The sequence below is a fragment of the Chlamydotis macqueenii genome, chromosome 10, assembly GCF_036417535.1.
Source record: "Chlamydotis macqueenii isolate bChlMac1 chromosome 10, bChlMac1.mat, whole genome shotgun sequence".
Classification (NCBI taxonomy): Eukaryota; Metazoa; Chordata; class Aves; order Otidiformes; family Otididae; genus Chlamydotis; species Chlamydotis macqueenii.
In genome coordinates, this window is record NC_141565.1 from 3,780,460 (window position 1) to 3,792,493 (window position 12,034).

Sequence of the window (12,034 nt, forward strand, 5' to 3'; positions counted from 1 at the left end):
GCACAAGAACTCTGAAGATCAGTGTGCAGGACAGCCAAAAAGCACAGAAAATTTGCACGAAGACCAGGAGGGGCCCTAGACCAAGGACATTACTTTGCCACTCCAGAAACATGGATGTGCCCATTACTTATTATGAGTAATAAGTTTGGTTTTTGTCACTGTATCTGGAGGGGAATACAGTGATGCTGTAGAAGATTCTAGAGCACAACTGGTTTAAGGGAACACCATTGCTACCATATGAGGAAAGATCAAGGCTGGAACTCTTTGGAGGGAAGAAAGTGGAAGAGGGATAGGATTGAAATTTAAAAGGGTATGAAGAGGTAAGGAATGTAAAACTCTTGTTTCCAAGCCCCCAAACAACCCCTCAAGTAAGCGATCATGCAGTGGAAATAGTGGGAGATTGGTTTAAGAGAGATACACAAGTAGTTAACCCTGGGAATGTAATGCCACCAGAGGAGGGAAGCAGGAGTGTACCACTGAGCTCAAAAAGGAATTAGGCTCACAACAGCAGGCACACGAAAAGATGTTGAAGGGAACAGGCAGCCACGTGCCCTTGAATATCCGTAACAGAACAGCTGCAGACGGCTGACTACGAGAGGAGGCTATTGCAAGCAGTGGCCAGATGCTTGTGCTTTCTCTAAATGAACTCTGCCATTGCAGGGGACAGCACGATGTGCTAGACGAGCCACGAGTCTAAGCCACTAAGTCATTTCTTATGTTCGTAACTACAAGTATCTTCCTCATCACATAAGCACATTAAAAGCCACCATAAAAAAAAAAAAAAAAACGGCCTTCATTACAACACCCTGACCTTCATACAATGTCAAATTTGAAAATAACACAGCAAACATCTCCGCTCTACCCTTAATTCTGTCCAACGAACACATGCATTGCACACGTTACTGATAACACCAAGAAATAACGCCTTGGTATACCTCCTGGAAATAAGAGCACTGTGTCTCGGTGTTCTTTTCTGTCTTCAAGAGAGCCTGGTTTTTCCCTGCTTTGTAATAACCACACACAAGGCAGGACTTGACACCAAAATTTCCAGTTTCAGAGTCTCGCTCTCTCTATTCTCAGTGTAACGTATCAGAGACGGATCTTGGAAAGTTTTAATTGCCAACGTGCAACTCTTCTAGAGATACAAACCTGCATGTATCTGAAGGACACTTCACTATAATTCAGCAGGTTTTGTCTGTCAGGCTGCCCAATACTTGAAGTATTTTGGGTTTAAATAGAAGGTTGTTAGAGTTCACATCAACACAACACAGAGTCACCAAGTGCATTTGGCAAGCAGGAGTAAAAAGCAGCCACACATTTAGATTGAGAAGTAACGCTTAAATAGAACCTCTGAGCCCAAGTCTCATTCCCTAGGAAATCCTACTGACACGAGAAGCCAAGAGTACAACTGAATCTGATTTTATTTAATAACTCTTCTAGGAAATCTAATGAAAATTACATACTTCAGGAATTCCATTTTAATGGGGTGCTGTTGCAAATGAGCCCACAAGTGGTAACTGACAGCCTTGTGGGGACAAAGAACTAATAATCAAAAAAATAGTGCAAATTTAAAGATGACTTTGGGCCTGATTTGATAAATTACACACAAGCAAACTCCATCAGGACAAGTTTTCTATATTGATTAGATTAGGAAACCATTCTTCTCTGTACATTATCAATTAAAAAGAACAGAATGATTCTTCAAAAAAAAGGCAAGTCTGCATCTGAGGTCTGCTTATCTCTGCCTCGATATACTGCTTTGACTTAAAACAGTTCTTGATTTTATCTTCCCAATAAACCAAAATTAGCTCCTTAACAGATCTTTCAAGTCTCATACACACAAAGTGAGGCAACCAGTCCTTCGTATCGCCAGTTTTAAGATCAGTATATTCAGGCAGTCCTACAGACAAGGGCCTTTAGCCACGTGCCAGGCATGATCAGATCGACGGGTAACCCAGCTACGCCCAGTGCTCAGAACAGAGGAGAGAGAGGCTAGCACTGTACCTGAGCTGGGCTGGGCTCTCTAACTGAACATCCTAAAATGGAAAATAAACATTGATTATGTAATACTGTAAGAAACAGAATACTGAGGGGGCCCACGCTGCCACAGTTCACGCACCAGTTATTTCAGCCCACTCACGGATTCAATCTACCACTCCACTGTAACACCAGTAACGTTATGAAATGCTGGTAGCCCTTGAATTTGCTGAAGGGGAAGTCAATTTGTCGTTTTATTATAGCCATACATAAGGGTGGGAGTTGAAGGGTATACAAAGGTCGGATGCCAACAAGATTCTGATTGTGCATAGAGCAAGATTTACCCAGAGAAAGCCTTTCACTGGAATTAGTTAGGAAGAGAAGCCCTGAACTCGGCTTGTAAAAGGCCTCAAATACTAGCAAATAAAATGCAACTGTGTTCTATTGCTAAAAGGCTTCTGCATTCAGTTCCTTTTGTGAGCTTGGTCATTTTTGCTTGATAACTCTCTGGACAGTTCAAATACTAAAATCCGTTTAATTTATTTGCTATGTTCTGATGATGATGACAGAGTAAGACTGCAGATCAAAGAATACAGCTACTTCTGAAAAAGCGATGAGTGAATTTTTCAAAGAATTGACAAGTATATTCTTCAAACTATTCTGTCACTAACTGCATGAAAACAAATGGTGTAATTTTTCTTACAGCTTACCTCTGGCACCTGCAAATTTACTGGAAACACAATTCTGGCAACAACTAAAGGTTCTAAAGCTCTGAATATGCAGGAGGTGGAGGAACAAAGCTGCAAATACAGCCCAAGTAACGCTACTCAGTCTGCCTGTATTCACTGACCTCTTTAGCTCTGAACCATCCTAGTAAACAACGAGGCTGATTGCTATGAAATACAATACACACTAAGTTTCAGCATCAGCTCGTTGAATTTTAAGATACATAATAAAAATAGGACAATAGAGAGTATTTTCTATTTGTGCTTCCATACAGGTATTTGAATTTGCTGTAACTCTTCTCCCCATAAGACATACCTTAACTTGGTTTGCAGTGGCAGTGAATATAAAATAAAACACACTTTTGTATAATCTAATTATGTAAGAATTCCTTTGTTATCTTTTACTAGCTGTAGAAGTTGACAGCAAATTTTGTCAGCTATCTTTTTGAAAGTAATTCCAGTAAGCAAACCTCATCTCTCAAAATTGGATTCTGTAAGGTCCACAAAGTTGGTTTTCAGATCAAGAAAATGTGAGAGACACTAACCTCAATTCCACAAAATTCTGAAAAGATCTAAGTATTGAAATGATTAATAATAATAGCAATTCTGAAGTGAAGCATCATAACTGTAAAGTCTAAGAGAAATAATCAATAAGCTAACATGACGGAAAAGCCTTACAACTCCACTTGCAAATCACTTACGTTTTCTTAATTAAGATTCCTTTAGCGCACAATTCTTCAGAATTTAAGTCGCACAGTAACTAAAAGCAAGCAGCTTACAACACTGATCATGTGCATTAAGCCACGACTCCCTTAAGCCAGTGCTCTTACGTTGCCTCCAGCAGAATTTTTAGAAGCCTTCCTCAGATGTACATTTAGGCTTGGGGAAAGACGGAATTCCTGGAGTAATACACAATTAGAAGTTTAAGACGTCCTCTGCTGCTTCAGTCACCTCTTGAACTCTTTGACTGACGCAGTTGCTCTCACCAAGACAAGCAACATGAGTTGATCTTGCTTGGGTAGATGCAGATTTTTGTTCTCTTTGTCAAGGCAAAGCAGTTGATTTTGACAAGAACTTTAACTAAATTAATCACATTTTAAGCGTGTGACTAGATCTTCTGTTACAGAACCCTCTGAAGACACCTCACTGAAAGGCAGAAAGAATCCTTAACCTACCAAGGATAGGCATATGATAAGCGTCATGCCATTTCTGGGCAAGGGGAAAAAAAAAAAAATAATTAAAAAAAATCCTTAGATACCGTACTGCCACACTGAACTGCGGAGAATCCCTACATTTCCCACCCAATTACTGTACTCAGCCACACAGAAGACATACTGTAATACGACAGTGGCTTAGGTAGTATACTGGAGGTGAAATAGGACAAACAACGAAGTTGTAGCAGTGATCTATTTTTAGTATATCCACTACAAGCACTTAAAACACAGGAAGAGAGCAGACTTCAGAGGAAAATGAAAAGTACACCCTATGGCTCACCTTTCCAGGTGTGACGTTATAGAATCATAGAATCATAGAATGGTTAGGGTTGGAAGGGACCTTCAAAGGTCATCTAGTCCAACCCCCCTGCAAGGAGCAGGGACATCCCCAACCAGATCAGGTTGCTCAGAGCCTCATCCAGCCTGGCCTTGAACGCTTCCAGAGATGGGGCCTCCACCACCTCTCTCGGCAACCTGTTCCAGTGTGCTATAACTCGCATCGTAAAAAATTTTTTCCTAATTTCTAATCTAAATCTACCCCCCTCTATTTTAAAACCATTACCTCTCGTCCTATCACGGGAGGGAAGAGAAGTCTTTCACAAACTGTTCAGATGCACAACTACATTGCTGTTCAAATCTTTTTTCTCTTTCTGGTTTTTCTCATTTAAATACAGACTGTTCCAAACAAGCACATCTTAGAGGAGAAGACGTGACAGAGCTAAGCTTGCAGTTCACCGGCATTCACAAACTGTATAAAGACTTCTACACGAAACCTCTTGTAACAGTTAAGGAAGTTGATATTTTGGGGGGTTGTTAGGTTTTGTATTACATTGTACTTAACTTCTCTAACAAGGACCTTGCATTGAGGCTACTATCCCTTCCCCAAAAATGTTTTTATCAGGTGGATTTGAATGGGGAAGATCGTCTGAACAGCTACTGAGGTGGTTTTGCTTTGCTAGACCACTCCTTCAGTTCTCATCTAAGAGAAAAGGTGGCACGTATTTTCTGCCTCGTTGAATTAAGAGCCACACACACATACAACAAGATTGCATAAGGAAAGGCTTCAAGTGAAAATCCAGACAGATTAATACACAGAAATTATTGTCATGAAGTAATCTCCAATTTATATTGAAGTCTAACGCATGCATTCTGCCCAATACCAACACCAAATCGGTTCCTTTAGAGTTCTGCTGTCATAGGAAGGAGCTGCTATTCAAAATGCAATTCTTTCCTCCCCAAAACACATTTACAAAGATGAAGTCATGGCATAACTCCCCAGGTAACACAATGAAACATCAACGCGAGACTACTGCAGCAAGAGGAAATTAAAACTGCTCAGAACGAACACACTGCTTAGCCAGCCTGCCTTCTTCCCCACTGCCGTCCAGAGCGGTTTGGAAAGGTCTTCACAGTCTTACAACAGAGATACTATTACCTCTAACTCTCTGTTCAGCGAAGCAATTATAAAGCCCGTAGGCCGCTGCTAACACTGAGAAATTACACACAGCATAGCTCATAGCAAATGCATGACCATGACAGATTCAAGATTTAAGAACCACTAGTTTGCAAGATGTTTTGAAGGCTCCAACACCTAGAAAAAAGTTCAAAGGCATATCGGTATAGAAGTGCTTTTTTTTTTTTCCTTTTCTTTTTGAATAAAACCACCACGGCTCATCAAAATTCATCGCTGTAGCCGTAGTGTTTCCGCTCTCCTCACTATTCCCTCTTACTGTTTGATTTTTCTTGTATATCACAGATGTGAAAGAAGATGCATATAAATCTATTTGTAATGAAATTTAGTTGAACATAAGAGACAAATATACAAAAACTATGTCTTAAAAAAATAAAAAAGACTATAAAGTCTTTTAAGCAATCAAAAAGTAACATGCTTTGTGCCTTCACTACAACTTCTAAAATGCAGAAGTGAAGTTTAATAGATTTATTTATAGTGTAAACATATAAATACCTGTTTGTTTATAAACAAAATCCTTTTTCATTTCACTTCTTAAAATACTATGGATTTTACATGACCAACTACAAGCAGGAAGTGCAGCCAATTTCAGGAATTTCAGCTCAAAAAACCAAGACAGGCTACTTCTCTTTTGAATGACGGGGCTTTTATCCAAACAAAGAGTTAGAAGTAGTGCAGGTCGCATTTCTTTGATGGATACACATTAAAACAGTACTGCAGCAGCATATAGGAGCAGATGAGCGTAAGAAATTGTGAAGACTAGCATCTTATTTATTTGATATTTTATTTCCTGAACAACATTCTGCAAACACTCTTGACTGGTCCCCTGTTCTCCCTCATATGGAACTCCCTCTCTCTATCACCCCTTCCACTTACTGTCACACTGCTTTTAATGCCCTTCACTGAAACAGATCACAAATTCTGCAATCCATCTCTCTGACAACAGGTAGTTGACTATTGTCTTATTTAGATTTAGAAAATGTTTCTTCCCTTCACTGATCAAAAAAGCCCAACATTTCTAATAGTCTCTTGCCCTATGTGGTCAGTTTGAGCGATTAAGTATTTCTCAATACCACAGCTGACGAAGGATCATATCGCCCATTTACCTTTGACGTGCCCTTTCGTTACAATTGTCTTTATATTAATTTTACCTAGGGAGTTATTAATATCACCAACAGGAAGGGTTAGGGTTTTGTTTGTTTAGGTAACTGACATACACAATCCAGTTAAGCATCATGTCTGTGATGTTCTTACCTCAAGTATGTACTTCTCTAAAGATCTGATGTTCTCCAGAGCCTCTGGATCCTGATGGATAACAACTACTTCTTTCAAAGGATACTGGAAAAGAGGGGGTGGGGGGCAGGACACAACTCAAACTTCTGTCCTTCCAACTGAAAATAAAGAACTTCAGAAACCATTATTTGAAGTATTTTGTTGTTGAACTCCATTTGGTATTCCAAAATTAATTATTCCATCTTCCCAGGCTTATCCCAAAGTTACAAAGCTATTGCACGTTCCCAGGGCATTGATAAGAGACATTAAAGAGTTCTAACCTTTACTGGAATGGTTTTTCTGTCTCTGATTACTCGTCCAAGCTCAATAACAGACTGCAAACAAGAAACTGCACTTTCAATTCTTTTGTCGATGAGATCCTCCCTAGATTGAAACGGAAACATTATATTGCTTCATTTTCATTGCATCTGTTTGAGCAGATTGAAAACATTTCACTCCCTTCTCTGACGCTTCCTACAAGAGACTCAATTATGCTCTGTTTGGGTCAATTTGAAAAATGAACAAACAGGTTTTATTTCTCTCTTTGTGGAAAAGATGGTGAGGAAATAACTTGCTGAAAACAAATAAAACAGCTATTTTAAAATAATCTTTTGTTAGCACCTCTCACAAGATGGAGATAATGGCTTGAGTCATACTACCTATTCTATTAATATCCTTAATATCCAATAAAAAGTAAGATTTACATTAATAATATCATAAAAACATGCAAAAAGAGATTATATACAAGATACTGATAATGACAATGAAATATATATAATGCAACCAACTCACTGGACCTCAAATTATAATATTTTCCTAGACATTCTAGATATTTTAGCTTGATGTTTTAGACAGTCTTGTCATCTTTCCTGGCTTCATCATTTTGACACCCTTCCATTTTGAGGCAAGGCAGGGTTGGGGGCCTTATTTGCCTTCTTTGTGAGGTTGGGTTGTTTTGGTTTTTTTGAGTAAGCTGACACTCACATCTTGTTTCAAATGTACTAGCAGCCAACAGTTCCAAAAATATGGTTTTCTTGACTTCTTGAGTAGCTGCATAAATTGAGCAGCTCCTTTAAAACCGCACAAGTGTCACATCAAGACCAGAGGTACTGGTTCAAAAGTCAGTTGTAAATACACAGAACAAAGTTTCCTGCTGTAATATAGGTAGCAAAAATACTGGGATGACAACCACGCATCCAGTAAGGACTGCTGAGAAAAACAGAACTAGTAAAGCAAAACATACAACTGAAACATCCCCATCTTCTGCATCAGGGCTTTGACTAAGATGTTGCTACCTATTTTGAAGCTTTTGTTCTTCCAAAAACCAGTCTTTCCAGATGCTCATCCAAAAAACACAAACATGTAAATCGTGAGATAGAAGATTTTGCTCTCAGAAAGATTCATAGTACAACGTGGCAGTATTTCAATATTACTTGCCATTACTTAGCAACATTGTGGAGCCACAAAATGAGACTAGTATTCACAGACTGCATGCACATCCACAAAATTCAATGCAACCAAGCTGCTCAGACACTACGCAGCCAAGTAATACCTCAGTAGGGTTTGCAACACAGGTATTGAGTCAAGTCCAGCTGTGAAAGGGGCCAAGTCCTTTAACTTTATCGGTACATCCCCATCATATTGTTAAAGTAGTATTTCCTGTAACTGCATCAAAAAATGTCTCTAACTGATAGTATTGTCCTCAGGCAGTCATACAAAAAATATTCAAAGAAAAATGCAATTATGGTCATAGCTACTCAAGGTGAAACCAACAACAATTCAATTCTGAAAATGTGTCTTTATCTGACAAAGGGAAGAACTGATACATAGGGGAACCAGTAAATTACACAAACCAGTAGCAGACAAAAATCCAAAGTAGAAGACTGTCGTAGGAAAGCTGTGCAAGCTACTCCAATACATCATATGCTTGCATGACGCAGCAGCAAGTCAGTTAGCACTAACAGGAATAAAAACTAAGCCACCCTTAAACACTCAAGCTATGCCCGTGCCTGAACTGAGTTCCTGCAAATAGCTCACTCTCCTTCCATTACTGCATTCTACAGGAGCTCAAAGCCAGTTCTGCTAGCTCACTGATGAGTTTCGTGTTCTTTGATCACATGTTCTTTACAGCACTTTCCCAGGGAACAGAAAATCAGCACCATCGTTATGTCAATCTCAAACTCCTTGTTGCAGTAACTCTCCCTATTAGAGCTCTCAGAAAGAACATACATCTTCCTCAGAGGACAGAGTATCCATAAAAACCACCATTACTAGAAGGTTTAGATTTTTAAACCAGCACATAAAGTATCAGCATCAGCTCCCTTGCCCTTGGGGGTTTTTTAACCGAGTTGCAATGCAGAAGGAAAGTTGGCTTCTCTTGCATTCAGGGACTAACAGCAGAGTGCAATGCAGGCACTAACTTAATTCACTAACAAAGCATCACGGTACTAATGAACAACTGTAATACTAGTGTCTCCTTTGGCTGCAAAAAGAAAACCAACAAAACAAACCACCCAAACCAAAACAACTTCAGTTGTCAAGCTCTGCCTGGGTTGGGTTGATGCATATGGCCCACCCATCATGGACCCAAACATTTTTGAGACACGCTAGCACTTACAAAAAAAACCCTCACCGATCAGCATCCAAAGAAATGATCAGTCTGGAAAGCTCTCTCTCTCTCATATGACGTATCCTCTTATAAAGAAGTGGCAATCTCTGGACAATGGTCTAAATTCTTGCTCTGAAGCCAAAAGAACTCACTCTGTTGGCTCCGTATGTGGCCCACACAACACAATAATTTCAGTCCACGTGGGATCTGGCATCAGCATTCACTAAGAAAGACCTGGAGATGGGAGGATGCACACGTTCTTGCAAACGTAGAGCTCACAGGAAAGTTTTATAATCCTTTTGGACACTTCAGAGGTAGGCATTATAGCTTCTAGTCAGTGCACATTTTGAAGAGCAAAAAGGATATTCCTTGCCCACCATAAGAAGAAAACGTGAGCTGGGAACCTGCATGCCTCCTAATTGTTTTCATTCCTATCTACAGTCCTTCAACCCAGCACAAGCCTACTGCCTAAACATGGAGGGAAAAGAAAATTCCTAGCTAAGAGTGGTGTGTGAAGTGTACTGCTAGTGAAATGTTCTCCTATATCACAGAGACTTAATCAGAGCTTAATCAAAACGTAAACACTTTTTGCTTACAGAAAACAATGTGTTAACTTTCATCCTAAAATTCTTCCTGAGGCAGAGGAATATTCACATTAAAGCAGTTTCTTTTCTTGGTAGTAAAACAGTTTTAAACACAAGTAAGTGAAGGAACAGTGTTCTGTGAAAAGAAAAGAAAAACAAAACAAAAAAAAAAAACCCCAAAACCCACAAAACCAAACCACCAACAACCAACCAAAATCCCAGACTGCATTTTGCCACATACCAGCTGTCTCTTACCTCACTTGGGGAAGCATGAGGTAGTGGATGCTTTCAGCATTCTTTTCCTGAACTGAGGCTGGATCAATAAGTGTCTTCAGATTCTGGTACATCAGCTCAGTGATAAATGGAGTATATGGTGCCTGTAATGCCGCATTCAATCACCACCTTTTCTTTATTATTTGTACATTATCAATCTGTAATACTTATGAATTGTATAAGGATAGCTCAGCAAAAGCAATCCTTACACAGTGTCTTAATGCAAACTGTGATGCTATTCAAAATGCAGACTGAAATACATGATGAAATTGCTAATACTTAGTCACCGCCTTACTGATATTTACATGTTACTTTTGGGCATCAGATAAGAAATCACGTCTCTTCACCAGCCAGGTGATATTTGCCTTCTTTAGAGCAGCATGAGGCAGATAAGCAAATAAAAGGGGGAGGTGGAAAACAAACTGTGCTACACAAATCAGTAGCAATGTTTCTTCTCCCCATGTGTTCAGTCTCTGTATCCCTAGTTTCTAAGGCCAACTTAAAGACAACGATGCACGCTTTTAGACTAACTACAGTTAAAGAGTCAAATAGTTACAGCGGGCTGCAATTTCCTTACCATAAGTCTGCACATGGAGAACAAAACACTAAACAAGGTTTCCAAGGCCATAATGCAGTCTTCGGTCCCATTCTCACCCTATTTGAGGAATTCACCAAGAAAAAACAAACAACTGCAATTTTAGGATCAGTAAGTGCACTTCAATAAATGTCAAAAATTTCCCATGCTAATGCAATAAACTGGTTTTCCAAACTGTATTCATTTTTCTCAATCTCATTCAGCTAGTGAAGCAGAATTACTGGGCATGTTTGTTTGGTTTTCCTCATAAAGCAAAGAGGAGGAAAACACCGTTAACTTCTCATTCCCATGATCAAGTACAAACTGATATAATTTAAAATGCAGCATAAAGATCTTGTGTAACACCACGTAGCTGCTATGCATAAAATAAACAGAGTACTAGGATTTTGTTTAAAGTACAAGACTGTAGAAGCAGATACTTACCTTTAGTCTTCTGCGATTCATTCTAACATACCAGTTGGTCAGAATATCGACAAACTTCACTAATCGAGGGACCACAGTGTACAGCCTGTAAGCTGGAAGGGAAAAATGTTTACTCTAGCTAATATTTGCCCTCTGCATCAAGCTCCTCAGGTAAAGAAACACATTTGTAGCTCCGGTGCTAAACATAAAACTTGAGTAGAAGCACGTACGTTAGTAAGATCAAAAGAGTGATTAGACATACAATTATGTTAAAACCATATTTTAAAATTGCACATGTCATCAATTCTCATGCTTCAAGACAAACACATCTACCACCAAATCGCGTCCCTAATCCTACACAAACACGCATTATGGAAGCCTTATGCTTTTAGCTGTCTTGTAGAGAGGATAGGGATAAGAGACTTAATCACAAAGGTTTTGGCAAATGCCAGATTTGCACATGCTGCAAATATACCCAAGACACCAGAAGTTTAACAAAAATTATTGTAGGATCATACAATAAAATTTTATTAATTACTGCCAACATTTTTTTTTGTTCACCAGATTTAAAATGAGACACCTATTTCAATCAATTCTCCCTGAATTAATGGCAATTTTTTTTTTAAGTAACACAGTAGGCTAAAAGAATGTAAAGTAACAGCAAGCCTGACGAGGTAAGATAAACATAGCTGTATTTGCAAGTTCTGTGTAACTTAAAAACGTGGAGGACTGCCAACATGAAGAACAATGTCATCACAAGCATCACTGTGCAACTGGGAAAACAATTTTCAGTTGCTCGGGGGAGAATTGGGGGGGTGGGGATGGACCTTAAATAGGATTCCGTTTTCTAAGGAAAAACTTGTCTATAACTTCTCTAAAAGCAAAGAGCTTTTTCATCTCTATTCTGAATTGG

At 39.1% G+C, this 12,034-nt stretch overlaps 1 protein-coding gene across 1 annotated transcript in view; it reads right to left on the reverse strand.

Annotated features, from left to right (window-relative positions):
* The window catches only part of IARS1 (isoleucyl-tRNA synthetase 1), a 110,778-nt gene that overhangs the window by 20,997 nt on the left and 77,747 nt on the right, over positions 1–12,034 (reverse strand). Inside the window, exons 21-25 of the mRNA XM_086755766.1 lie at positions 11,143–11,234; positions 10,702–10,779; positions 10,107–10,228; positions 6,941–7,043; positions 6,642–6,725 (exon numbers count right to left, since the gene is read on the reverse strand). Coding sequence (XP_086611892.1) covers positions 6,642–6,725; positions 6,941–7,043; positions 10,107–10,228; positions 10,702–10,779; positions 11,143–11,234 — 479 coding nt within the window. The remainder of the gene's footprint in view (positions 1–6,641; positions 6,726–6,940; positions 7,044–10,106; positions 10,229–10,701; positions 10,780–11,142; positions 11,235–12,034) is intronic.